Consider the following 27,571-nt stretch of genomic DNA (forward strand, 5'->3'; position numbering starts at 1 on the left):
CTCAAAAACAACTTGCAGAAAGATTAAACGTTGCTCAGCAAACAATTTCCGATCGTTTACAAGCAATGGGAAAGATCTTAAAGGAAGGAAAATGGGTGCCAAATCAACTGAATGAAAGACAAATGGAAAACCGAAAAGTCATCAGTAAAATGTTGCTTCAACGGCACGAAAGAAAGTCTTTTTTGCATCAAATTGTGACTGGAGATGAAAAGTGGATTTATTTTGAGAATCCCAAATGCACAAAATCATGGGTTGATCCAGGTCAACCATCAACATCGACTGCAAGGCCAAATCGCTTTGGAAAGAAGACAATGCTCTGCGTTTAGTGGGTCAGGAAGGTGTGGTGTATTATGAGCTTCTAAAACCAGGTGAAACTGTTAATACTGATCGCTACCAACAACAAATAATCAATTCGAACCATACTTTGATCGTGAAATGACCAGAATGTGCCAGAAGACACGGCAAAGTAATTTTGCTTCATGATGATGCACCATCCTACATCCAAAACCAGTTCAAGACACATTAAAAGATCTTGCCTGGGAAGTATTAACCCACCCGCTGTATTCACCAGACCTTGCTTTTTCAGATTACCACTTGTTCTGATTGATGGCACACACACTTTCTGAGCAGCACTTCAAAACATACAAAGAAGTGGAAAATTGGGTCTCTGAATGGTTTGCCTCAAAACAAGAAAAGTTCTATTGGGACGGTATCTATAAATTACCTGAAAGATGGGGGAAATGTGTAGCTAGCGATGGACATTACTTTGAATAAAGCACTTTTGATGTTTCTCTTGAAATTATCGTGTTTTCTTTGATTACAAAATCCACATTAACCAGTACACCTGGTATATGAGCCCCAGTTGTGGTCTTTTTCTTTGAGTATTATATATAAGTAGGGGCCCCATGCACGAAATTCGTGCAAGGGGCTTGGCCTTCGCAGCCCCAGCTGCCTCATGGCCCCGCCCATGGGTCGTTCTGGAAGGTCATTCTGGAGAGTTGTTCTGCCTTCTGGTCTAATTATCATATTAGCTCTTTATTATATAGGATAACTTGAGTATTATACAGATAACTTATGACATCTATTTGGCAAAAAAATTTTTAAAGATGCAGTGTTTGAGCATCGACCCATGAACTAAGAGGTCACCAGTTTTATTCTGGTCAGGGCACATGCCAGGGTTGCAGGCTCGATCGCCAGTAGGAGGCATGCAGGAGGCATCCAATCGATGTCTCTCTCATCGATAATTCTATCCCTCTCCCTTCCTCTCTAAAATCAATAGAAACATATTTTTTTAAAATTCAATAAAATATATCATAAAAATCATTAAGACAGGAAATACAGAATGAAACTAACTACAAGGTTAACGTTCTTTTATGCAGGCTTTTCCCTTACTCAGAGAAAAACATTTTGTTTAAATCCCAAGATAAATAACTACACATTTCATTAAAAACTGAGTCAAATAACAATCTAAAGCATTTATACTTACATTCAGTAAAGAAAATACTTAACATAGGCCAACAATTGTCAACTGCTCCTAATTTAGATAGAATTGTTACATCGCCTGTGTATTTCACCCAATTCAAAGCTTCTTCCATTGCCAATATATTCTGTTTCAAAAAGAGGGATGTAGAATGTGATTTCGGTATTAATTCTAAATTCACATCTGGCATTATACATTTATCTTATATAGTATTTGATTCTTAATATAAAACTTGTAACCTCATATTTTCATTACTCTAGCACAGAACTTAGAATAACTGGACCCCAACATACAAGTTAACAGACACCACGGACTGGTGTATGTTACATTTCAGGCCACCTTGGGCCACCCTCAGAGCTCAAGATGCTCTGCAACGATTAGAGACCTGACAGATGAAGTCTACGGCCCAGCCCGAGACGGCCTGGGTAGCAGAAGAGTGTAATAATACAAGATGAACCTGGCGTCTCAGATCTCGTCTAAATTAGAACTTCCATCCTTGTCTCAAGGTTAAAAGTATAGATTAAGGTTCACCAAAGGGATATGGTTTTTAAAGGGTCTGTGGCAAATAGAAGAATAGGAGATAAACAAGAGGGTGTAGCTGGGCAAATGAGCACTCAGTGCAATGACCTTCACAGAACTTTCAATCGTACTTGTAGTGTCTGAAATGACTTCAGAAATTAAACAGTGGAGTTATCAGTGCAGATGCTACGCTTAAGAGAAACGTGTAGAAGTTTATGTTACCAACAGCATTAAAAACTGGTTTATCATTGTATGTGACGATTATCTAGTAATTATATAGCAAAACATGTTCATACCAGGGACCTAATAATTTCATTTGGAAGAACATATGCCAGGTAAATAATCTAAAGGAGAAAAAAGAATCAATTTGTAAAAGAGGTTCAAAATTATACTAGGCATAATTTTGGAGGGAAATGAAAATTATGTAAACCGCCTAGAGTAAGGAGAGTGCTTAAGCAAAACATAGAAATCAAAACTACCAAACACTACACATAAAATGTGACTATGGAGACCCAGACGTGGGCAGCAAGCAGCAAGACAACTGCCCTGGACTCACAGCGGTTGTGCTGGGTTCCTGTGTTTAACACTTACATTTTCTATTTTATAACCGATTCTCAGTAAGCCTCCAATAAAGAAGGAATCGTTCTGCAAAAAAAGAGCACAAAACACATTTTCATCTTTATTCGGTCCATTATACATGACTTTTCCAGTGAACAACGAAACCCTACATTTTAGGAACACATAGCCGTCTACTTTCCACAAGCACTTCCATGCTCAACTTACCGCTTAAGGACCCTAAAACAAGAATTCAGAAATAGTCCCACATTGGGTTCTAATGAAAAAAAGATTTAGTGTCTCTTCTGGATATATGAATTTTAAAGTTAATTACACCTATATTTTTTTATAAAAATACATTGGCTGATATAAGTTACTGCAAAGGATTATCAACAGAAAATAAACATCAAATGCCCTTTCTAAATTTAAGTTTGCAATCAGAATAATACCAAGAAAAACACTTGGTTAATGCTTTCAACAATAAAGAATTTTAAAAAACGCTAGCTGGCTCCATAAACAACTAAAATAAGAAAAAGTATCCAGTGGCTCTCAATGAAAAACCCCTCCGTGCAGCACAAGGACACCTGCTCAAATATGACGTAAGATTACCCAAACGGAAAAATACTGGTGGCAGTGGTGGCGGCAGCGGCGTGATTTTAAGTTAGAAAACAGAACCCCTCACTTTCAGAACCTGGGACAAAGGTTTCTGTGAATCAAGAGAGAACTTTCATTTGTGACGAATTCCCATTTCTATCCTTAGTAACAGCGAGCTGTCCTGGTTCTCAACATGTCCTGTCAGAACCACAAAAACAGCCGTCTGCCTGATCTCTCAAACACACAGACTCATGGGAGGCAGCACCATCTCAGGTTAATCAGAACTGAAGCCTCCTAACCATTATAAATTAGTCACGTAGCCTGACACCATATACTTACAATCTTTAAATAGAGGACGACAAAGCCACATTCTACCACTTACCATAACTTTCTTCGCCAAATCCACAATATCTTCCATCAACTCAAGATGTTGCAATTCCTTCAAACTTATCTCAGAAGCATGAGAACTGCTTAAAGAAGAATTTATTTTTTAAAAATTAGGTTCTTGTGTATAAGAAGTCATTAAACTTTATACTTAACTGCATGTTACTCCTTTAAGTTCTGTTCCTTCACTCTAAGTAACAATAAGTTTAACGGATAATATATTATACCTTTTCTTTTCTTGTATACAATGCTGATATTTATTTAAAAAATCATATTAATTTTCCTTACTCAGTTTCAAATTTATCATCTAATGCTCTTCAGAATTTCATTCATTATATATAATGTTATCATGATTATTCATTCACATCCAAATCCCAAGTACCAACTTTTTCCACTCTACTAAACAAGAATACAGCTGAATAGTATACAAGCATGAGACACAGCCTTCCACTGGACTTGGCATTCCTCAGTACTGGGCATGTGTTTACCATTGTTTATACAAAAGGAAAAAGGCAGTAACTTACGTGGCCTCCACACAGGGATACAGCCGTGATATTACAGAACTGTGTTGATGTTGGAACAGAAGTGGCCAGAAGATGTGTATTTTAATGGCATCACAGTAATCTCGCAGGACAGAAACTGGTTTAGTACACCACATATTGCAGATGTCGAATTCTTAATTTAAAAATTGTTTAAATTAATATTTAGTGCCTCGTTTTAGAATCAATCAACAGTGTTAATAGGAAAAAGCAAAAACAGATTATGGGAAAGTAAGAAATGAATGGATAAAATATTTCAACCTGTTAGATATTAAGAATATTCAAGTGAGCTAAAACTCTATTTTAAAAAAGGTTTTGATTTCTAAAGAAAAAGAATAGTAATGTATTTATCTTTAGCCCTAGTTGGTTTGACTTAGTGGATAGAGCATCAGCCTGAGGACTGAAGGGTCCTGGGTTTGGTTCCAGTCAGAAGTATATGTCTGGGTTGTGGGCTCGATCCCCAGTAGGGGGTGTGCAGAAGGCAGCCAATCAATGATTCTCATCACTGATGTTTCTATCTCTCTCTCCCTCTTCCTTCCTCTCTAAAATCAATTATAAAAATAAATAAATAAATAAAAGCTCTTAAGCAAAATATGTTACTTTAAAAAAAAAGAATAATTTTTAAGAGCTATTTAAGTCTGTTATATTAATGTGAAAGGATGAACTTCATGTGACAGTCTTTTAACAAATTACAGTTAAAATACCAGCGTACTTACCTAAGTTTCTCTCACTTTCGGCATGATCTTTATACTGCCTACCCTAAAAAAAAAACACACACACACAAAAAAAACCCACATTTGATTGATGTCTGATAAGATGCAAAAGCATGGTTCTTGATTTTTAATGTAAAGATTAGTAGCACTGAACTAAAAACCTTTCAGTGCACATTTATTTATGCACTTTGAATGCAGCATCTTCAACCAACACGTTGCTAGGCCTTTTCCCGGTGTTTCCTGAGAGCGCTTTAAACTCAGGCAGAAACACCTTCCATCACTCGTGCTCTGGCACTGCACCTTCTTCCGGCTGAGGCGCTGCTTTCCTTTCCCTTCTGAAATCACCTCTTCTAAAGCATGTGTAGCTCTCCGTAAAAACTCACGTAGCACAAAACACCTATACTCAGATAGCTCTAAGTCAAACATCTTTAAGGGGTAAATCCCAAAAATTCTCATCACAAGAAAACAATTGTAACTATATGTGTTGATGGATGTTAACTAGGTGATTTCACATATATCAAATCATGTAGTACACCTGAAATCATGTTATATGTCAATTATACCTCAATTTTTAAAAACCTTATAGTAAAATTCTTTAAGAAAATATAATATTAAAAACAAGAAGTTAACTAATCTACTTACCACCACATTACAGTAGAGTTGAGTCACACGAACATAATCATTGGGAATAAATTCAGAAGCAAAGACACTATCGTCCACAAAAGGGCAATCTTCTAACCAGGCATAATCTGATGTAGTGCACTCTCCCAGGGCCAAAATGTCCATGGCGCAGCGTCCTAAGGAAACAACACAAACCCAAGTCAGTGATTAAATCCCTCAAGATACAAGCAGCAGTCTGCCTGGCTTCTAGGACATTTTAGAAAAACACCTGGAACTTATGCCCCAAGGAAATAACTCCGATAAGAACACTGAGCTCCCTGAGAGATTCTTGTCCTTATTCTGCAATTCCTTCCCCAACTGTCTTCAAATATCAGTTTAATCTATTTCTTCTTTTCCTCAAATTCAAAGTCACTAATCTCTACTCTGAGTTTATCTGTTTACACGTCTCCTTCAGAAGGAGGTAATTATGGCATCTTATTCATCTCTATGTGCCCAGCACATGGAAGCCCTCAAATAAGTGTTTGCTGAATGAACAAGACATCTTTCCACTGCTGTCCTCTTACACCATCTGCTTTTACTGCATCCTGTGAAAATCATTATTTCACAATCCACACACTGCTACATTCCCAACCTTCTGGCCAGAACTAAATCCTGACTCCACTGAGGAAACATTTCATTTTAGCTGCTCATATTGTCCTATTCATCCCTCTGTGTGTTTATGTCTTGGGCAAAGGTGCACAGCCTAAGTGGTACAGGGTGAGTCTATCAATCTCTTCATCCCCACAGCCACATCCAGACCTTCCCTCTCAAGAGCTTCCTAACCATCACTGCTCCAACACTTTCACAACTACAACAGTCAGTTCTGCTAGATTGCAAAGGTGGGCAAAAACCCTCATGTTAACACCCATGTTTTAAAAATAACTATTTCAATGGGGAAAGGAAATTAGGGCTTTCCTTTTCAAACTAAGGTTTTTTTTCCCCTGAAGAAAGTTCAATAATAAGATTTAAAGCTTTCAAAGAAAAGCTGCACAACCTAAACATCACTGAAAAATGCAGCATTTATTACTTCTAACTCTAGCCCAAGTAATGGCTTTCTTTTCCTATCATCATCAGCACCATTTTTTTACACCTTTTTGCTTCCCCACTATTATCTCACTATTGCTAAGACAAACCAACTTTCTGTTTTCCTAAGCAAGACCACTATCAGGTCTTGAAACACAAATCACTTCTTTAATTCTTCTTATTACGTCCAATTTGCTGTATGAAAAGACCTCACAATATCAGAAGTGAAGAACAACAATCTTCCTAGCAAACTCTGTGTACTATTTGTCACGTTATTTCAAGCATGTCACATGCATCCTCTCAATCCTCACAGCAAAGTCTTCTCACAGGTCCATTACCATCACCCCCACTGTTCGGATGAGAAACATTCTCGGTGAAATTAAGTAATGTGCTCAAGGTCACCAAACGAGGAAGGATCCAAACCTAGGCCCTCTGATTCCACAGTCTCTCCTCTCAAACACTATACTGTACCACGTATACTTTTCCTTGTCACTGCCAGCTAGGTCCCTCCTGCTTGTCATGTTTAAGAACACTGACTAGTTCAGCGTGTTCCGCTCTCCTGCAAATTCTATCATCCCAGACACACCAAGGCCCATGCCCATGACCCCTTCAAGACCTAGCCTTGCAGTTTATCTACCTTCTCAGCTAAAATGAACTGCACTGCCCACCTCACCGAAGCTCCTCCTTCCCAAGGTCACACCTCAGACCACTGTCCAGGCCTAATGAGTTTCTAAATCTCTCATTAGCTCCTCCGAGAACAACCACGAGTCACTATAGCTCACGTCTCCCCTGCCTCCTACCAGAGGCATTCTTCCACCTCATCAGGGCTCTTCTTCCTTTTCCCCATCCAAACCGTCCATTCACATTTACTGTTTCCTACAACTGGCTTTCCACTTCCAATGAGGTCATTAATGACCTTCTACAACAGATTGATTCTATATAATGTCTGGACCCTGACCTATTCTAGGTCAGTGGTCGGCAAACTGCGGCTCATGAGCCGCGGTTTGCCGCTCTGTTGCCTAATGAGTTTGCAGACCACTGCGTAAGGCATTACCCTTACCCAGAAGTTTTGACCAGGTTAAAGACATTAGTACATTATTAAAATGTTTTTTAAGTGTTTTTCCCTAGCAGTGGTCGGCAAACTCATTAGTCAACAGAGCGGCAAACCGCGGCTCGCGAGCCACAGTTTGCCGACCACTGTTCTAGGTCAACAATATTCTGAGTTTAGCATTTAACTCCAAAAGAGAACAATGACCTGGAAAAAATAAAAAGACATTTTGGCACCCAAAGTGGCCATGTAATACGGGACCTATGCTATCCTGGGAAATATATACACTTTTAAACTCATTTGTTTTACAAACGTTTTGTGTGTGTAAATACAGAAAGCCAAAACTGTCTGTCACAGCCCACATTCACTGTCATGGCATCGATTACAATACAATTAATGGGCTCCCATCCGGCAGCAGACTGAGCCACTGTGACTATCAGCCTGGCAGATCTCACCAATACCACCCCCCTCACCAACCATACTGTAACTACACCACTGGTTTAATTTTTATTTTCTGTTTTGTTTTAACCAGAAAGGCAGTATGGCGTAGTGGTTAAGAGCATGGACTCTGGAAGCAGACTGCATGGGCTTGAACCCTGGCTCTCCCATGTCCTCAGTGTGACCTTGGGCAAGTTACTTAACCTCTCTGTGCTTCCGTTTCCTCACATATCAAGTGCAGACAGCACTACTACCTACCTGATGAGTCAGTTAATAAACTTCAAGTGCTTAGAAGAGTACTTTAGCATATAGTAACTGCTATAACTATCAACTATCATTACCATTAATACTAGGTGAGGTTTTTTCTAACACATTGTTTGGGTGCTTCCAGCTAAATGGTCTGCCTTAATTGCTAAGTCCAAAGAGCACTTTTCAGCTTACAACTTACTTGGCGCTGTTGACCACTTCCTCCTTTTCAGAACTCTTCATCTGGACTCCAGAGACCATCTTCTGGTTCTCCTCCTATTCTTCTGGCTGCGCTTCCTCAGTCTCCATGGGCTCTTCTTCTCCATTCCCCGCCACCCAAATGTCAACTCTCTTCTCTTTTCACGCTTACTCTCTCCTTGGGTGATCTTATCCACCACACTCATGGCTTAACACAGCACTTTCTGAACTTCCATCATTTGCATAGCTTCACCATGATTTTTGCCTTTTCCACATGTCACATGTATTTTTATTTACTTGGTATTTCTTTTATTGGTCTCGCTTGGCCTAATTGATAATATCCGTGATGTCATAGGTTTGGTGTACAATGTATGCTTTCATACACATTAAATTCCTAACTGTTCAAAAAATTGTGTTTATTTATAACCAGTTTCGGTTATCTCATACTACATAACAGCGGAAATGTCCAAATGCTCAAGATTCTCAAAGCTCTCCAGACTGGGTTGTATCTCATGATTCTAGAACCTGTCAACTGCTACTGGATTTAACCTAGATGTCCCACAAGCCTCTCAGATTCAATAAGTTGAAAGAGAAACTTATCATTTTCCTCAAAAACTAAGGAAACCAAGTTCTTTCCTCTTTCTGTATATCATCAGTTAATTGCTCTACATGCCACCTGCTTACCCAAACCAGAAACCTCGGGGTCAATCTAGACTCCCCAGTTTCTTTCAACATTTCTACCCAACTGACCACCAAGTCTTGTCATTTCTACTCCCCTACGAAATCTAAAATTAGCACACACACACCTCTTCATGGCCAGGGCTGCTGCCTTAGTTGTAGCTTCATCTTTCTCCTCTGAACTGATTTAGCAAACAAGTCTCCTAACTGGTGACATGCCTTCAATCTTGGCATCCTGTACAACTCTGATCATAACATCATTCAACAGCTTCTCTTCATCTTCAGAATAAAGTCCAAACTCACTAATGTAGCAGAGAAGGTCTTCTGTGATCCTGTTCCTGCTTTTGTCTCCAGTCACTGCATGACACTCAACTTACAAGCCAATCATACTCAGCAACTACCCGCATTCCTAAATAAACCTTATGCTGCCCTCCTAATGCTACCAGTCCTTAATACTGGATTCCGGGAGGCATTTCCTGATCTTCTTGCCCCCACCAAGCTTACTGCTGTACCTCTTCTCTGGAAGCCCGGAGCTCCCTGCCCGTAGCTGTTTCACAGTTTGGTCATCACAGATTTATCTCTGTAGGTTCATCTGGGTCCAGAGGGTAAACTGTGCCCTACCTATCTTCATCCCCTAGCTCAGTATTTCCCAAATTTTTATTCACATTCCCCAAAGTAGAAAACTTTGCAAAATCACCTGCCACCTGTACTGATATTTAATATTTTTCTTTAGAATAACTTCAATATAAACATGTTTTAATAGAAAATTTGATATTACCAAGAAATCTTACGTTTGGTATGACAATATTTTTCTAGTACAAATTAAAATATTTGAACAAAATTAAATATTAAAGTAATTGACTTCCTGACTCTATCACTGACAAAGAAGTGGGTCCTAGATTTAAAATTTTATTTTGCTGAGTTCATAGAAATAGGGAATATTCAAAGCCACCCTTACCCTGCAAAAAACAAGCAAACAAACCCTCTTGCTAGAACTAAACCTGGCAGTCAAGAGCTGTACATAGTAATGCCAAGAACAGTAGTTGGATCAGGACACTGAGCTCTGGACCAGAAACAAAGTGAGGGAACTGAAAAGTGGTCCCACGAAAACTCCTTGACTCCAGTCAAAGCTGATATATAAATCCTATCAGAAGGAAAGCATCCCCCAACCAGACTCTTAAGAGTCCCAGAGAAAGATCAGATAGGAGTTCATAACTGAAGATCACTAAACGCAGGTTACAGTCCACCATGAGGAAACACAATAGAAAAAAAAAAAGCAACAAATTTAGACCTCCTGAGTACATCAGACACTGGGATTGCCAATATAGTCTATAGAATATAAATGGATTCAAAAAACTGAACAACAAACATTAGATCAAAAAAACAACAAAAACAAAAAACAAAAAAACTGGGTATATCTTAGAAAGAACTAGGTGAAACTTTTAGAAATTTTAAATATAGTTGTAAAAAGTAAGAGAAAAAAATGGATGGGTTAAAGAGAAGATTAGGCACAGTTGAAGAAAAAAGTAATGATCTAGAAGATGTGCCTGATGAAATTACCCAGCATTGTATATTCTGGAAAAGAGACAAGGAAATAAAAATATGAAAGATAAAAAATAAGCAATCTGCATACAGTCTAATACATATACATTCCGTTAAATTTCCAGAAAGAAAGAATAGGTAAAGCCAAAGAGAGACAAAATTTAAAGAACACATGCCTCAGAATCTTCTACACCCCATGAAAGACAAAATTCAGAATCAGAAGACATGGGTATATCAAAGAGGATAAATAAAAGTAATCTCCATCTAGACTTAGAAATGAAAGGTCGTAACATCAAAGACAGAAAATCCAATGTAGCCAAAAGAAAAAGAATACTTTCTTCAGAGCTTAATAAGTACAACTGGCCGCAGACCTTGCATGTAAAAATCTTCACTACGCAGACAGAAAATAAACTATCAATCTAGAAGTGTCTATGCCTCAACATTATCTCTCAGGAACAAGGGTAAATAAAAGTAATTTTAGATAAAAAATTGGATTTAACCAAGATGTCCCAGAGTTGACACCAAGACATTGAACTAACTTCTTAGAAATTAGCAAAGACATAGTCTCGGTGACTTAAAAGAGAAATCCATAACTATGTTCTTTATGAGACACATAAAATATAAAGATATTTTTAAGTGACAGTAAAACAAAGGAAAAGAATATTCTGTAAATTATTACCAAAAGAGAGGTGGGATAGACAAAACATTAGGCATGGAGAGGATCACAACGTATTTCCACTAAGAAAATAGTAAGCTTGCACGTATCTAATCAAATAGCCTCAAAATACAGAAAAAGAAAAAGTGTTAGGACTACAAGAAGTCTATTAGAACAGTGGACACTGCAACACATCTCTCTCAATTAATCATAGGTGAAACAAACAAAAATTAATAGACAGTCTGAACACCACAATTTACAAGCTTGACCTAGTGGATACATAGCAATTAGAATCCACAATCTTCACAGGTACACACAGAATACAATTCACTATGTACAAGACCATAAAGCAAGGGCAAACAATTTTTTTAAGACAAAATGCACATTATGTTCTCTGACAACAATTAAGAAATGAGTAAAAAGAAAAAATTTTAATGTAAATAAATTTGAAAATTTAAAAACATGTAAGTCGCCGAAGCCGGTTTGGCTCAGTGGATAGAGCGTCGGCCTGGGGACTGGGGGGTCCCGGGTTCGGTTCCGGTCAAGGGCATGTGCCTTGGTTGCGGGCACATCCCTAGTGGGAGGTGTGCAGGAGGCAGCTGATCAATGTTTCTCTCTCGTCGATGTTTCTGGCTCTCTATCCCTCTCCCTTCCTCTCTGTAAAATATCAATAAAATATATTTAAAAAAAAAAAACATGTAAGTCAAAGAAGAAATCAAAATGGACATTTTAAAAATGCTTAGGTTTGAAAGTTAATTAAAACATTATAAATTAAACCATGTTAGATAAAGCAAAAATGAATTTTGAGAAGCTTATGGCTCTATATGCTTATACTGGGAAAAAGGAATAACTGAAAATTAATAAGCATGCAATTTAAGTTAAAAAAATAATATAAACCCAAAGAAAGAAAATAAATAAGAAAAGGTACCAATGAACTAAAAAAACAAAAATATAATATAAAGGACTACTTAGGCCAAAAATTAATCCTCTGCCAAGATTAATAAAATAGACAAACTTTTGGCAAGACTAATTCAAGAAAAAAAGAGTAGTTGCACACAAAAATCAAAATAAGACAAGGGAACACAATCACAGATAAAATAGATTTAAAGGGAATTAAGACAATAACATGAACTTGATGCCAATAAACATGAAAATTTTGTTGAAAGGTCAAATTTCTAAAACTCACTAAATTGACTAAAGGAAACACCTAATTTCAACTGCTAATTTCTACTAAACTATTAACATTTGAATCCTTCCACAAAGAAAACATTCGCTCTGACAGTTAAATTCCACTAAACTTTCAAGAGACAAATCACTCCAATTCAAACTGGCTCAGAAAAGAGAAAAAGAGGACCTACTCTCTAACTGGTATAAGGCATCTGTAACCTTACTATCAAAGTTAGACTAAATAGTCAATAAAGAACAATGGCAAGTGATTTCATTCATAAGACAGATACAAAAATCCCAAGTAAAATATTAGCAAGCTCTATCTAGAAGTTCGCAAAAAGACAATTCACCAACATCAATTTGGGTTTATCTCAGGAAAGAATGTAAGAATTAAGAATTTTAAAATGTCTTAATTGGAATCCATTACATTTAACAGATTAAAGGAGAAAGAACTCAAGACATTCTCAACAGATGCAGAAGAGCATGTGACAAAATCACAAAGACTTCCCTAACTTAAAGAGTATCTACAAAAATTCCTAACAAACATTGTTTTTAATGGGGAAGCATTCCCTTAAAAGTCAAGAACAATCCTTTTATGTCCACTCTAATCACTTCTAATGAGCAACCATAATCACTTCCACTAAACATAGATCTAAAAGCATGCCAGCATATTAAGACAAGAAAAATAAATAAAAGGGAAAACTGAAAGAACCCAAAGAGTCACTATCTGTAAATAATATAATTATCCACATAGAAACCCAAAATTACAGAAAATATTAGAAATAATTAGAGTTTATCAAGTGGATGACTACAGATCAATATTTTAAAATCCATTAAATTTCCATTTACCAACAAAAAACAGAATCTTAAAAAAAAAAGTTTATAATAGCAAAAAACCCTACTAGAAACATCGAAATCAACATTTAAAAACTGTTAGATGTGTATGGAGAAAATTACAAAACTCTACTAAAAGACATTTAAAACCTAAATACATAGAAATACCACGTTCTCACACAGGAAGGTTTCAATTCTCCTCCAAACTTACTCAAATCAGTTCCAATTCATTCCCAAAGAATTTTTCATATCACGTACAAACTGATTCTTAAAACAAGAACAAAGATCCAACAGCTGAGACTCAAGCCCCTCCCCCTCCCCCCAATTATCAAGATTTCTGGTTAAGCTATAGCATTAAAAATTAAGACAGTGGTATCAACACAGAGATAGACAAGTGGACAAGGAGCACAGAAAGCTTAGCCAGAAACAAAGCCATGCATGTAGAGAGTAAACATGAAAAAGAGGGGGTTCAGGGTATCGCTGGTGAACAGAGAATCACTTCAACAGATGATCAGAGGACAACTGGAGCCACTTGGTGGACTGGGGGTGGGATGAGCATCACTACCTCACACCATACACAGAAATCAATACCAGATGGATTATGAAGTTAAATGTGAAAGGCATCATTTTAAAACTTCTAAACGGGAACACAGGAGAATGTCTCTAGAAGCCCAGGGCTACGGAAAGCTTCCAATTAGACTACATTAAAATTCAGAACTTCTGTTCACCAAAACAAAACACAAAAACATAAAGAGTTAAAAGATAGGTCACAGAAGGTATTTACAGTGCATATAATCAATAAAGGATCAGAGTTAGTTTATTAGTTTTAAAAGTCAACCCAATAGAAAAATGGGTAAAAAATAGGCCAAGTATTTCACAAAAGGAAAACAGAAGGTTTGTAAACATGAAAAGAAAACTCAATAATCACAGAAATACCAATTAAAACCACAATGATACATCACTTCATCCCCATTTGATTGGCAAATATTAAGAAGTCTGATGATAACAAGTGTTGGAGAGGATATATAAAAACTAGAACTCTTACTCACTGCTAAGCAAAGTATATAATTTGACAAACTGCTGGCCTAAGTATAAGGTAGTACAACCACTTCAGAAAACAATTTGGTATCACTTTGTAAAGTCCAATATTCATGACCCATAACCCACAATCCACTTCTACCAGACAGCTTATCACAGTGGTGTCCACCCCTTTTTCACTCCCAAACCATCAAAATGCTTTTAAAAATTACATACTCTTCATAGTTTAAGAAGACAATGAAAAATTTTTGCCTAAATTTAAATACTGCGAAGGATGAATTTCTGGAGTATCAGTGACATTTTAGAATAAAAGTGACATATCACTGGTTTAAATTATGTTATAATTATTGCAGCAGAGTTAAAAAGTTAAGTTTTTTTGGAATGCAGCTCTTAAGGAGATGGGAAGTGCCTGCATTGAAAGAGGCTTTCCCTAACACTAAATACTGTATTTTAAGTTATCCCTTTTTTCGGTGGAGTTTTCCCACTTGGGGTAATGCCCTAGGCCCGTGGTCGGCAAACCACGGCTCGCGAGCCACATGCGGCTCTTTGGCCCCTTGAGTGTGGCTCTTCCACAAAATACCACGGCCTGGGCGAGTCTATTTTGAAGAAGTGGCGTTAGAAGAAGTTTAAGTTTAAAAATTTGGCTCTCAAAAGAAATTTCAATCGTTGTACTGTTGATATTGGGCTCTGTTGACTAATGAGTTTGCCTACCACTGCCCTAGGCAGATTCCATGTGGGTGAGTGGTATTGTGAAAAGAAAGGGGGGAAACTAGAATCAGAAGGAGGCCACTGTGATAAGCCTTAGGCATTACCAAGTTCAGGAGAGTCCATATGAAACGTGACCTTGAAGTTGATTCATAAACATCACTTGTGTCCAAATCCTCCCTAGAAAATCATCATCATTCCCTGGGGAGCATATACCCAGTGTGAAAATTAGAGAAATTCTTGCAACTGTGTACTAGAATATATGTACAAGAACCTTCATTAATAGCAAAACCTAGAAGCAAAATGCCCATCAACAGAAGAATGAATACACTGTGTTATATTCAGCCATGGAATATTACACAGCAAAGAAAATTGATCATTTAAATCTATACTTGGTTTTGAGAAATAAACAAGTCCAAGAAAACTGTATCCAATATTCCTTTTTTTTTTTTTCTCAAAAACAACAAATACCATACACCGTTGAGGGATGTACACATCTCTGATAAAATTATTTTTTAAGAAGCAATGAATGACACAATTCAGAAGATAAGTCACTCTGGAGGTGAGCACATTCAATACAGGTTATTTTGTGTGTTTTTTGGAATAAGTGGTGGATTGATAGGTGTTCATTTTATTATTTTGCTTCACAACTTGAATAGGTTATATATATTCTGAATGTATTAAATATTACATTAAATAAAGAAAAAAAAGATTTTAAAATCAATTCATATGAAAAAAAAGTAATTAAATCACCTCACCTGCCACTAGAGAGGTACATGATGGAAATTATTAGCTTTATATCAACCATAGGAACTGACATACCTTAGGTACGAAGTAAATGTTTATTGCAATTAATCTTATGAGGATCAAATTAGGTAAAGACTGAGCCAGTTAGCTGCTTGAGATAAACCTGGCTAGAGCAGAAGCCAAATTTAGCTGCAAGCCAACGTTATAAGGTAGCGGTCATTAAAGAGAAGGCAAAAATGTAAAAGTTAGCAAGGATGTGAGAAAATTAGCATCCTCACTCAATACCAGTCACAGTTAGAACCACCATTTTGAGAGCTTCTGTGATTTTTGGTTAAGTTGAAGATGCACATATCACTACTATCCAGCAAAGGACTAGGTGTACTTCCCGGAGAAATTTTCAAATGTGTGCACAAGCATACAAGTACAAAGATGTTTATTGTGGGTTAGTTTTTAGAGTAAAAAACCAGAAACAACCTCAAAAGTCCATCAACAGAGAAATGGATAAATTATGGTATATTCATACAATGGTTTTCCATACCAGCAATTAAAATGAACGAACGAAAGATAACTCAAATTTCCAATTTATTTGTTTATAAATATCAAAAGGTAATGCTGATTGATAAAAAAGCAAGTTGCAAAAAGATACATTTTTTTCATACCATTGAAGTTTAAAAACACACTGTATTATTGCTTATGGATTCACCCTGATCCAAGTATACTAGTAAAATATGCAAAAGAATGATGTTCACAAACCTAAACACGGTGCTACCTCTACGGAAGGGAGGAGGGGAAATGAGACCATCTCCAATACCTACAATTACATTTCTTAAAAAAAAAGCATCTAAAGTAAATTTGGCAAAATTATTACATCTGTAAATCTGAGTCATGGATTGGTTAGATCCCCCTTAGTATTGCATATAGGAAATATACCAGAAATTAAAAAGAAAGAAAAAAAAGGAAAATTAGGCAAGAGTAAGACAATCGAGCAAATGAACACCAAAACACAGCCCTTGAGCGGAGAGCAGGAACCTTTGAAGAGTAGTTGGGTCCCTAATGGGTTTTCAGTTTCTTTCTCTGCATATCCTTATAATAAATTCCATTTCCCTTAGAATAAAAATGCAAATTTCTTGTAAAAAAAAAAAAATGTCCTAGCTAGAGCTGTAACAATGAGAAAACTGCTCCCAGAGGAGGAGGAGGAGGAGGAGGAGGAAAATCTTAAAACGTCTACCTGGTTTCCCTCGCCAGGATGTTGGGCAGAATGAAGAGAGAGAATTTCTGTGAACGCCATAAAACACTGTGAACCGTTAAGTATTATCGAGAACGCCAGGGTCGGCTAGAATGTTATTGGTTTTGCAAATATTGGAAAAAGTCTGCAATCGAAGGGCTCTGGGGGTTTAGGGCGCCTCTGGAAAAGGCACGCATGGTAGCGCCCAAATTCACCTACGCCTCCGCTCATTTTGGGTCGCTGCCCCCCTCGTGAGTGGGCTGGCTCGACGCAGGCGATGTCGTAAGCACCACGCAGCAGCTGGCTAGACCCGCTGCAGCCCCCCCTCCCCATTAGCCACGGGGGCGGAGGATGCTCTGCAGTGGCGTCAGAGAGGGGAGGGCGCAGGGCTCATTTCCCTTCCCCAGGCCCCCTCCATGGGGACGGGAGGGGCCCGCCCGGACTGGAAAACAGGTGTCGCAGACATAGGAAACACAAAACACGGAGGACTAGGCGTGCACGAACGTTCCCGAACACCCGCACACTGACCACGCACTTCACAGGACCCAGGCGCATGCCGCGCCCGGGGACAAACAAGAACGCACACCCGGACGAGGGATGCTGCAGGCGGGGGGTCGCGACCGCGGGAAGCGCGGTCACGCGCGCGGGGGACGCGCACCCCCCGGAGAGGGGCAGTGACACAAAGCGGGGTCACCCAGCCGGCCGGGGGCGCCCATGCCGTCTCTGGGAAAAACCCACCCGACACTAAAGGGCTGGAGGCGACCCACGGGCGCGTGCCTGCGCGCTCCGGCCGGAGGACTCATCGCCTAGCAGCGGTGTCACCCTCAAGACGAGGGTGCGCGGGCGGCCAGGGGATGCGCACACAAAGGGGCTACTTCCACCCTCGCACAAATACCCCGAGGGGCCCACGCTTGCAGGAGGGGGACACGAGACAAAAGGGACACACCCACTGGGGCCGACAAAGGCGGCCACACCCCCAGCGCACCCGCACCCCATCCCACGCACCTCATCCCCCGCACCCCATCCCACGCAGACACACCGCGGGCACCACAGCGAGCGACGCGCACACACCCACACTCACCACACACCCACGGAGAGGATGTGGAGCGCCCCTCTCCCCGGGCATCTCGGCTGCTGTGCGACAAGGTGACACATCCAGGAGCCTTGCCGCGCGCCGGGTGACCACTCACCCGGGCCCGCCGACCGCAAGCCTCGGTCGCGGGCCGCCGACGCAACCGCTGCCGCCTGCGGCCCTCCACGTCAGCCAGCGCGAGCGGCAGCTGGCAGCGGCGCGGGCGGCAGAGCATCACGTGGGCAGCAGCGCACATGCGCAGTCGCTCTGCTCCGCCCCCTCCTCCGCGGCGGCGGTGAGCGAACGATCCCGCGGGACCCCGCGCTCGCGAGGTCCGGCCGGACCAGGCTCGCGGTGCGCCTGCGCCCGGACGGGAGGCCCCGTCGCCCCCTCGGCTCCTCGCTCGGCTTTTCCTCTCTCGCCTCTGCGGCTGCGGGGCCGGCGCTTGCGCAGGAGACTCCTCGCTGAGAGGCCGAGCTGTTGGGAGGGGCCCAAGTGGGCGCTTGAAGGAGTCAAGGCCGAGGACCACCTTGACCTCGTACGTGAAACAGTAGCTAGCTTCCCCCCACTCCCCCGAGGCAGGTGCTCGGACCGGGGCGCCGCGGCCCAGACCCGGGGAGGCCGCGCCCTGCCCAGCTCTTCCCTTTCCGCAGAGGCGAAGTCTGCAGACTGTAGGGGCGTCTTCCCTCCAACCCCCTCACCCCCCTTACCCCACCCCCGCGCTCCACTGCAGGCTGTGCGCGTGCTGGCGTGTGTGCGCGTGTGCACGCGAGGTTTGGCAGCCGGTGTGCGCGTGCAGGTCAGGCGTGGGTGCTGGTGTGCGCGTGCAGGTCAGGCGTGGGTGCTGGTGTGCGCGTGCAGGTCAGGCGTGGGTGCTGGTGTGCAATAGGCGTGTGTGCGCAGGATAGCCATTCGCAGTGGTTTAAGCTGGAAAAAAAACACTGCAGAGGCTGCGCCCGTGGCCCGTGGCAAAGCGATGAGGTTATAACAGACCAATGAGGGGAGTACATCACTAATGGTGATTGTGTTTCCTTCCCACAGATTGTCTCAAAGGGAAAATGGTGGAAAATTCACCGTCGCCATTGCCAGAAAGAGCGATTTATGGCTTTGTTCTTTTCTTAAGCTCCCAATTTGGCTTCAGTAAGTACTTTCCCGATGGATGGATGGCCTCGGCCTTCCTCTGGTGTTCAAGGACAAGGAAATGACTGCCTTTGTTATTAGAGTGCTCACATGAACTGTGATGCTTTCTACCTATGTCTCCTTTTAAGAAAACCTGAAGGGGACTCATGTTTGTTCAGAGGGTTCTATAAGCCAGGTAGTAGCCTGAAAGGTTTAATCTCCACTGCTGTTTATGCAGCACCAGGTAGGATTGCACAGGGAATAGAACCCGGGGCCTGTGGTCATGGTCTCATGGACAAGACAAGTAATGGACACTTAACCCTCAGTGTGGACAGTGGAGCCCAGGGAGAAACAGGACACAGACTAGGAAATCAGTTCGCTTTCTTCCCAGCAATAAGGAGGAAGAAAGTGGGAAGGCCTTGGATGGGGCTTTGGACGCGGCTCCTGTGCTCCTGTGGCAGCTGGGGAGTGGAGGGAATGAATGAGGCTGGAGAAGTCAGGTGCGTTTATAGCCTGGGTCTCACTCCATCCCTGTAAGATGCCATTGCACAGGTAAAACCAGAAGGTCAGGGTTCGATTCTCACAGAGACACTAAAGTCAGAGTCACATACCAGACACACCAGGCCCCACAGCTCTCCCCAAAAGGAGTTGAGAATTAGGAGGGGGACAAGAGGGAGAGAACTGGGTACTCATCATCCAACTGTTTGGCATTTTGTGGAAACTAGGAAGGTGGGGAGTGTGAACCTTAACCGCATCCGCCAAGCTGTTGGGTAGAGAAGTCTATGGAGTGCAGTTATAACTTGGGTTCAAAGCTTGGCTCTTCCACGGATTAGCTGTGTGACCTGAGACTATTCACTTAACCTCTTTGAGCCTTCAGGTTCTTCAGGTGTGAAAAACTGGCGACAGTGTTTATTCATTGCTTAGCATTCCCGAGACAGTCCTGTGGGGTGGACGTTGTTATTACCCCCATTTGACTGATGAGAATACTGAGACACACAGTCCGTAAAAAACAGAGCTAGAATGTGAACCCAGACGCTGGGTGGACTTCCCTTTGCTGCCTCTGGTGGCCTGTTGGAGCCCCTCTTGTCAGAGAATCTGTGCTCCCACCGGGAATCGAACCCTGACCTTCTGGTTCAGAGGTCAACGCTCAACCACTGAACCACGCGAGCTGGGCTTCTGTCACTTTTTTACCACAGTGAAAAGATAGAAGGTAATTGTGGTAACAAGAGTGATGCAAGTGAGGAGCTAGGAGGACGGGAAGGGGGGGACAGTCTTTCTGAGCGAGTCAGGGAGTCTTTACGGGAGCTTTTTGCTTCATGTGACCCTTGGAGGATAAAATGCAAGCTCACTGGCCTTTTCTCCCCTCCTTACAGTCCTGTATCTCGTGTGGGCTTTTGTTCCCGAGTCTTGGCTGAACGCCTTAAGCTTGACCTATTGGCCTCAAAAGTAAGTTTAATATGTTGCTTAAATAAAATAAGAATATATTAATGCTGTTTTGAAGGATCAGATTTTTTTTTTAATATATTTTATTGATATTTTACAGAGAGGAAGGGAGAGGGATAGAGAGCTAGAAACATCGATGAGAGAGAAACATCGATCAGCTGCCTCCTGCACACCTCCCACTGGGGATGTGCCTGCAACCAAGGTACATGCCCTTGACCGGAACCGAACCTGGGACCCTTCAGTCCGCAGGCTGACGCTCTATCCACTGAGCCAAACCGGCTTCGGCAAGGATCAGATTTTTTGTTAAGACTACTCAAACCTTAAGTACCCTTTTAAGATCCATAAATAGCCACATAGAAATGTAAAGCTTTTTAAAGGTCATTATAGATGTATCTCCAATTAAAAAGGATGTGTTGAATGCATGTTTGTCTTCATTTCCTTCCAACACCTTGCTAAAGTAACTCTGTAGGGGAAAAAATATATTTTTTAAAGGTAACAAATAATGGGATAGCAAGGAAGGAGCATCAACAAAATGTTAGCGTTGTACATAGGTGAGAGGTAACTGACTTGGTTTCCACGTTTTCACATTGCTGAGGCAGAGAAGCCAGCAAGAATGTCTGTGCCTTAGAACTCCAGGAAGGCTAGAGATTGGACGTACAAATACCTCTTTAACGTGGTCATTCTGGATTGAGCTGAAAACAGTGTTTAAGGAGCACAGACCCCCAAATCCCCTCCTCATCCCTTAAGGCAGGGAGACTGGCCCTCCCTCCCCTGCAGAAGACGGTTTTACTCTCTGGAACGTTGATTAAGAGTCTGATCCTGGGAATGAGGCACCTTACTAAAGACAGGGAGGAGAATGGAAATCATTGCATTGCTGACCAATAAGATCCCCCAAGCACCTTTCCTCACTACGCTCCCAGGCTTGTGGCTGCCAGGCCTATACCGCCCTGCTCCTCCCAGCAAAATACAAGGCTCCTCCCTAAGGAAGTTGACCAGCTTAGGGGAAAGCATCTGTAATCTCTGACATTTGGCGTCCCCCGGTGAAATGGCTGGGTCTCCTACAGTGAGACTCGCCAATTTGCCATCCTGGCCCACATATACACGGGGCTTCCAATAACCTTGTTAGTACTTCATTTTTAAATGTGAGTGGACAACCATAACTTACCATTTTATAAAAGCCTCTAAAATGAAACACGAAAGAAAGGGAATTTGAAGGAAAGGGAGCTAACAGAAGGAACAGAAGAAAATCACTATGAAACAAGAACAGAATGCTATAAAAAATGGAATGTTTAAGGAATTACTACTGTTTTTAGAAATATCTCTATATATAAAAGGCTAATATGCTAAGTGTTCATCCGACCGGTCGCTATGACATGCACTGGCCACCAGGGGGCAGACGCTCAATGCAGGAGCTGCCGTGATGTGCATTGGCCATTTACAGAGAAAGGTCACCATGGACCTGGTGCCCAAAAAGCAACACTCAGCTTCCCCTGAATGGGACACAGGCCCCGCCACCACCCCAGAGCGACACCACCAAATCGCAGCTGACACTGCCGAGATCCCATGGTGCAAAATGTGGCCCACAGCCCAGCCCAGCCCGGAAACAGTGGCTGTGGGCGCTGGGTAATGATGTCACCTAGCAATACCTGGCTTCCTCTCCCTAGCAACTAGCCTCCTTGGAGTTTCTTCAGCCCAGGAATACAACTTGCTTTATAGCCAGGTAGAAGCATTTTACACTTTAACCAAATGTCTGTGAAGTGTTTCCCCGTGTCTCATCTCATTTGATCCTCACAGAAGTCCTGGAGTAGGTAGATAGACTCAGTGGAATCCTATTTTCATTAGCTGGAAAACAGAGATTTAGAAAGCTTAGAAACTTGACCTGACTGAAAAGAAGTAAGAAATGGTAGACCTTGAAAATGACTTCAGGTTTTCTCACTGTGCAGAATATAGTCAAACACTGCTGCAGTTAAATATTTTACCCTTTGTTCTCCCTGTGTGATCTACAATAATAATCTGCTTCATGTTGATGTTTACTGCTGTGTTGCTGACAATTACCTGAAAGAGAAGCTGGGATGCTGCACTGGGCTGGGAAAAGTTTAGCTAAATCAGAAAGCAGGTCTAATTAAGCGAGTTTATTCTATATCTATAAAAGGCTAAGTTGACTCGCACATGTGTGATACATATAACACTCTCGCTGGTGCCAGTCGCTGGTGTATGTTTGGATCTGTCATTGTCAATCGTGAATTTGGTTGACACTTCTATTATAGAGAAAGGGCGAATAGTGATATTAAAATAGTTCTTCTAATGTCCTTTCAATGTGCACGAATTCGTGCACCAGGCCCCTAGTGTATATATAACAGCCAAAATTGAAATTTTTTTTAAAATATATTTTATTGATATTTCACAGAGAGGAAGGGAGAGGGATAGAGAGCTAGAAACATCGATGAGAGAGAGACATCGATCAGCTGCCTCCTGCACACCCCCCACTGGGGATGTGCCCGCAACCAAGGTACATGCCCTTGACCGGAATCGAACCCGGGACCCTTCAGTCCACAGGCTGACGCTCTATCCACTGAGCCAAACCAGTTTTGGCCAAAATTGAAATTTTAATTGATGGGTTAAAACAGTGGTTGGCAAACGCATTAGTCAACAGAGCAAAATATCAACAGTACAATGATTGAAATTTCTTTTGAGAGCCAAATTTTTTAAACTTAAATTTTTCTAACGCCACCTCTTCAAAATAGACTCGCCCAGGCCGTGGTATTTTGTGGAAGAGCCACACTCAAGGGGCCAAAGAGCCGCATGTGGCTCGCGAGCCGCAGTTTGCCGACCACGGGGTTAAAAGATAAACCAAAGGTAATCTCCAGAAAGTAGAAAAAAGACAGCAAATGGAAAAAATGAGGAAAATATAACAGGGTGAAAAAATCTTAGCTCTTAGACGTTCCAGAAAGGGAAAACAGTAGGAGAAAATGACTAAAGAAACAATGCACCCCGTTCAGACCTGCAATCACTTGATGCGCTTGCTCAGCTGCATTGAGTCCTGTTGGAGCCCTTCCTGCCAGAGAATCCGGGGGCTGAGTGCTGATGGCAGCCTGGAACATAAGCACGCAGACAAAAAGATGGCAGGCCTCGTAACTGTCTGTCTTTTACGCACAGTGCCTGTTTCACTTTAAATTTTAAAAGTTACGTTAACTTACTGACGGACTCACAGGAAGTATGGCTTTGGGGGAAGTCTGTTACCCACTGAGTTTTCTCCTCTGCAGGTACTGGGCAGTCGCACTGCCCGTCTACCTCCTCATCACTATAGTAATCGGGTATGTCCTCTTATTTGGAGTGAACATGATGAGCACCTCGCCGCTCAACTCCATTCATACAGTCACAGGTAAAGCATACCGATGGGAAGTGCTGGGGGACGGGGGGGGTGGGCTCTTAGTGCCTTTATCGAGAAAAGCAACCAAGAACAGGCTGCAAAAATGACACCTCGGCCTACCATCCTGGGAGACGTAATGCAGTTATACCAGAGGCAGGTTTACGTGGGAAGTACGTTCTGATGAATACGCTGTTCATAGCACTAGTCAACAGGTGCATTTGCCCATAAAAACCACACGTCTATACTATGTTCCTCGGCAGCTTCGCTGACAGGAACTTCCTTTCTCCTCAACAGGCAGTGTTGATGGGGTGCACGCAGGCCCCTGCGGAGCTTGTCCAGGAGGAGGGGTTTGGGGGCACGGGGTCCTCAGGATCTCTGTGTACACCTGACTTCAGTAAGGGGTAGACAAGCCCCAGCATGTTTTTTTGCAGTTTCATTTTTTTTTAAAGTTTTTTTTTTTTCCAAATCTAATGATTAAAATAGGCAGACTCCTAAGCTTGCTTAGATTCTACAAAGTAAAGTATTTTTTAAGTTTCCAGGTATGATTTTTTTTTTTACTTTTAAAGCCTTTTTGTGTGTGTATGAGTCTATACATTGTATTCTGCAAATCAGTTATAGTTTTTTTTTTTTAATATGTATTTTTATTGATTTCAGAGAGGAAGAGAGAAGAAGAGAGAAATAGAAACATCAGTGATGAGAGGGAATCATTGATTGGCTGCCTCCTGCACGCCCCACACTGGGGATTGAGCCCACAACCCAGGCCTGTGCCCTTGACCAGAATCAAACCTGGGAACCTGCAGTCCACAGGCCAACACTCTATCCACTGAGCCAAGCCAGCCAGGGCAGTTAGAGCTTTTATATTTCTTTTTTAAAATACATTTTTATTGATTTCAGAGAGGAAGGTAAAGGGTGAGAGAGGTAGAAACATCAATGATGAGAGAGAATCATTGATTGGCTGCTTCCTGCATGCCCCACACTGGGTGGGGATCGAGCCCACAACTTGGGCATATGCCCTGACCAGGAATCGAACCATGACCTCCTGGTTCACAGGTTGACGCTTCTTTTCTGGTAACCTACTGTATTCCCTGCATTCCTGACTGGAATCACGGCAAAAAGACAACTTGTGCAGAAGGGGGAAAGTGTTAAGTTTATATGAATGATTGTACCAAATGACTTAATAGTTTTTAGGTGACTTAAATATATTCTGTCAGCCTGAATAGGATTCTGTTCCTATGAGAAATGTGCAAATGGGACTTTAACACATCATTGTACTGATGAATGAAATAATTACTTTCTTATCCAAGTTAGAGATGCAAAAAAGTACTTTGCTAGCCCTAGCCGGTTTGGGTCAGTGGATAGAACGCGGCCTTCAGACTGAAAGGTCCTGGGTTTGATTCGGGTCAAGGGCACGTGCCTGGGTTGCAGGCTCAATCCCCAGTAGTGGGTGTGCAGGAGGCAACCGATCGATGATTCTCTCATCATTGATGTTTCTGTCTCACTCCCTCTCCCTTCCTCTTTGAAATCAATCCTCCTACATAATAAAGAGCTAATATGCAAATGGTCATCACGCCCTCATGCCATCCTCAGTAAGGCTCAGACACTCAACACTGGGGAGAGAGGAATAGGGACCAGCCAGGCACAAATGAGCTCGCGAGAGAGGAATGGGGACAAGCCAGGCTGCAGCCCAGGAGAGGGACAAGCTGCACACCCTGTGGTCCTGGGCGCCAGCGGCTGGGGCCCAGGCTAAGCCACCCATGGTCCTCTGTGGCTGCAGCCGGCCCGGGTCCTGGGTGCCTGCAGCTGGCCAGAGGGAGGGAATCCCGGGTCCCGGATGCCAGTGACCGGCCGGACGAGGGAATCCTGGGTCCCAGGTGCAGGGCGAGGCAGAGGCAGTTAGGGGCGATCAGGCAGACAGAGGTGGTTAGGGGCGATCAGGCAGACAGGTGGTTGGGGCAATCAGGGAGGCAGGCAGAGGGGTTAGGGGCGATCAGGCAGGCAGGCAGGTGAGCGGTTAGGAGCCAGCGGTCCTGGATTGCAAGAGGCAGTCGGACATCCCCTGAAGGGTCCTGGATTGGAGAGGGTACAGGCCAAGCTTAGGGATACCCACCCCCTTGCACGAATTTCATGCACTGGGCCACTAGTCTATATAATAAAAGTCTAAGTGACCGTTACAGTGGAACAACCAGAACGAACGGTCACTATGATGCGCACTGACCACCAGGGGGCAGACGCTCAATGCAGGAGCTGCCCCCTGGTGGTCAGTGCACTCCCACAGGGGGAGCTCCATTCAGCCAGAAGCTGGGCTTATGGCTGGTGAGCGCAGCGGCGGTGGCAGGAGCCTTTCCTGCCTCCATGGCAGCGTTAAGGAGCCGCGAGCTGGCGGGCGGTAAGGAGCGAGGGGTCCCGGACTGGGAGAGGGACGTCTGACTGCTGGCTTAGGCCCGGACTGCGAGAGGGTGCAGGCCGGGCTGAGGGATTCCCCACCCCCTTCTGGTGCATGTATTTCATGTACCGGGCCTCTAGTAAAAGTATATATTTTTTAAAAAGTATTTGCTAATTTCTAGTCTAATTGGGACATTTCTTCTAAAGAGAGCATTCAAGTAATCTTTTAATGACATTTAAACGTATTTGTCATTATCCAAGCATTAGCCTAGTAAATTTGTACTGGGTCTCCATAAAGGCGGTAGAAGAACTCATTGGGTAATCAGAGCCTTTTGTCCTCTTGCAGATAACTATGCTAAAAATCAGCAGCAGAAGAAATACCAGGAAGAGGCCATCCCAGCATTAAGAGATATTTCTATTAGCGAAGTAAATCAGATGTTCTTTCTGACTGCCAAGGAATCTTAACCAAAAACTGAGTTGTATATACACTACCATCAAACATTTATTGCAAGTTTTGGCATAATAATCTTGACCATAATTATTTCTCTTATTAATACCCAGTATTAAAATATTTTGAAAAATGTAAGTTGAACTTCTCTTAGATTAAGCTCTATTAATATTGTAAAAGTTCTCCAATATTAGTTACTAATGGACAGAATAAATAAAACATTGATCATTACCATATAGCAGGCGTTTTACCAAATAAGTATCAGTAGAAGCAGGAAGTCCCTCCAGAGAGTCATTCATGTTGTCACTTTCAGAGAGCAATTGTGTCTTTCTCACTGTTTATTCTAGAGACCCAGAATTCAGACTCCAGTTTGGGGGAAGGGTCCATCTACTGTGTGTCCTAGCCATCAGATTCATGTCTAAGATGCAAATATTTATTTATTGAGTACTCATATGGACCAGGTATTTTTCTGGGCAGTGAGATGTTGCAATGAGATTCTCAAAGAGCCTACATTTTAGAGGCAGGTGGAAATAGACCAAGCAAATAAATAAGGAAATGAGTGCTGTGCAGAGAATTAAGATAGTACAATTTCTAGAAAGTGACTGCTTTAGATCGAGTGGTCAAGTAGGCTGCTCAGTTAGAGGCAGATGAGGCTGAGATTTGATTGGCGAAAACAGGAGCCAGTCATATAAAGAATGGCGGGCAGAGTGAGCTTTCAAGCAGCTAGAGCACTGACTTTCAGGTGGGAG

At 42.1% G+C, this 27,571-nt stretch overlaps 2 protein-coding genes across 13 annotated transcripts in view; one reads left to right on the forward strand and one right to left on the reverse strand.

The window, feature by feature from the left end:
* TTC3 (tetratricopeptide repeat domain 3) overlaps positions 1 to 18,339 on the reverse strand; it is a gene marked incomplete at its 5' end in the record, with an annotated part of 99,474 nt that extends 81,135 nt beyond the window's left edge. The window contains 7 exons of one of the 8 annotated variants that reach the window (XM_080654935.1): positions 1,487 to 1,607; positions 2,591 to 2,644; positions 3,531 to 3,615; positions 4,057 to 4,207; positions 4,788 to 4,830; positions 5,427 to 5,581; positions 18,070 to 18,328. In XM_080654935.1, the coding sequence (XP_080511061.1) occupies positions 1,487 to 1,607; positions 2,591 to 2,644; positions 3,531 to 3,615; positions 4,057 to 4,207; positions 4,788 to 4,830; positions 5,427 to 5,581; positions 18,070 to 18,316 (856 nt within the window). Of the gene's footprint in view, positions 1 to 1,486; positions 1,608 to 2,590; positions 2,645 to 3,530; positions 3,619 to 4,056; positions 4,208 to 4,787; positions 4,831 to 5,426; positions 5,582 to 18,069 lie in introns of all 8 variants that reach the window. The other 7 variants (XM_080654934.1, XM_080654937.1, XM_080654938.1 and 4 more) reach the window with 7 other exon arrangements.
* PIGP (phosphatidylinositol glycan anchor biosynthesis class P) lies at positions 18,340 to 26,955 on the forward strand. 5 transcript variants are annotated; one of them, XM_080654942.1, is made up of 6 exons: positions 18,340 to 18,598; positions 19,102 to 19,200; positions 20,553 to 20,625; positions 23,886 to 24,004; positions 26,214 to 26,378; positions 26,721 to 26,955. In XM_080654942.1, exons 2-6 carry the CDS (start codon positions 19,119 to 19,121, stop codon positions 26,837 to 26,839), a joined length of 558 nt encoding a protein of 185 aa, XP_080511068.1. In that variant the 5' UTR covers positions 18,340 to 18,598; positions 19,102 to 19,118; the 3' UTR covers positions 26,840 to 26,955. The 5 variants fall into 5 exon arrangements, with proteins under 5 accessions (XP_080511068.1, XP_080511070.1, XP_080511071.1 ...); XM_080654944.1 differs by having other exon boundaries at positions 26,268 to 26,378; XM_080654943.1 differs by lacking the exon at positions 18,340 to 18,598 and adding an exon at positions 18,654 to 18,859.
* Positions 26,956 to 27,571: the final 616 nt, after the last annotated feature.

Source organism: Plecotus auritus (assembly GCF_963455305.1).
Source record: "Plecotus auritus genome assembly, chromosome: 2".
NCBI classification, from domain to species: Eukaryota; Metazoa; Chordata; class Mammalia; order Chiroptera; family Vespertilionidae; genus Plecotus; species Plecotus auritus.

Coding starts and splice junctions, on each gene's coding strand:
- PIGP (XM_080654942.1), top strand. CDS start 19,119: ATGGTGGAAAATTCACCGTCGCCATTGCCAGAAAGAGCGATTTATGGC. Junction 20,626..23,885: donor TTGACCTATTGGCCTCAAAA/GTAAGTTTAATA, acceptor TCTCCTCTGCAG/GTACTGGGCAGTCGCACTGC. Junction 26,379..26,720: donor GAGCCGCGAGCTGGCGGGCG/GTAAGGAGCGAG, acceptor GTCCTCTTGCAG/ATAACTATGCTAAAAATCAG.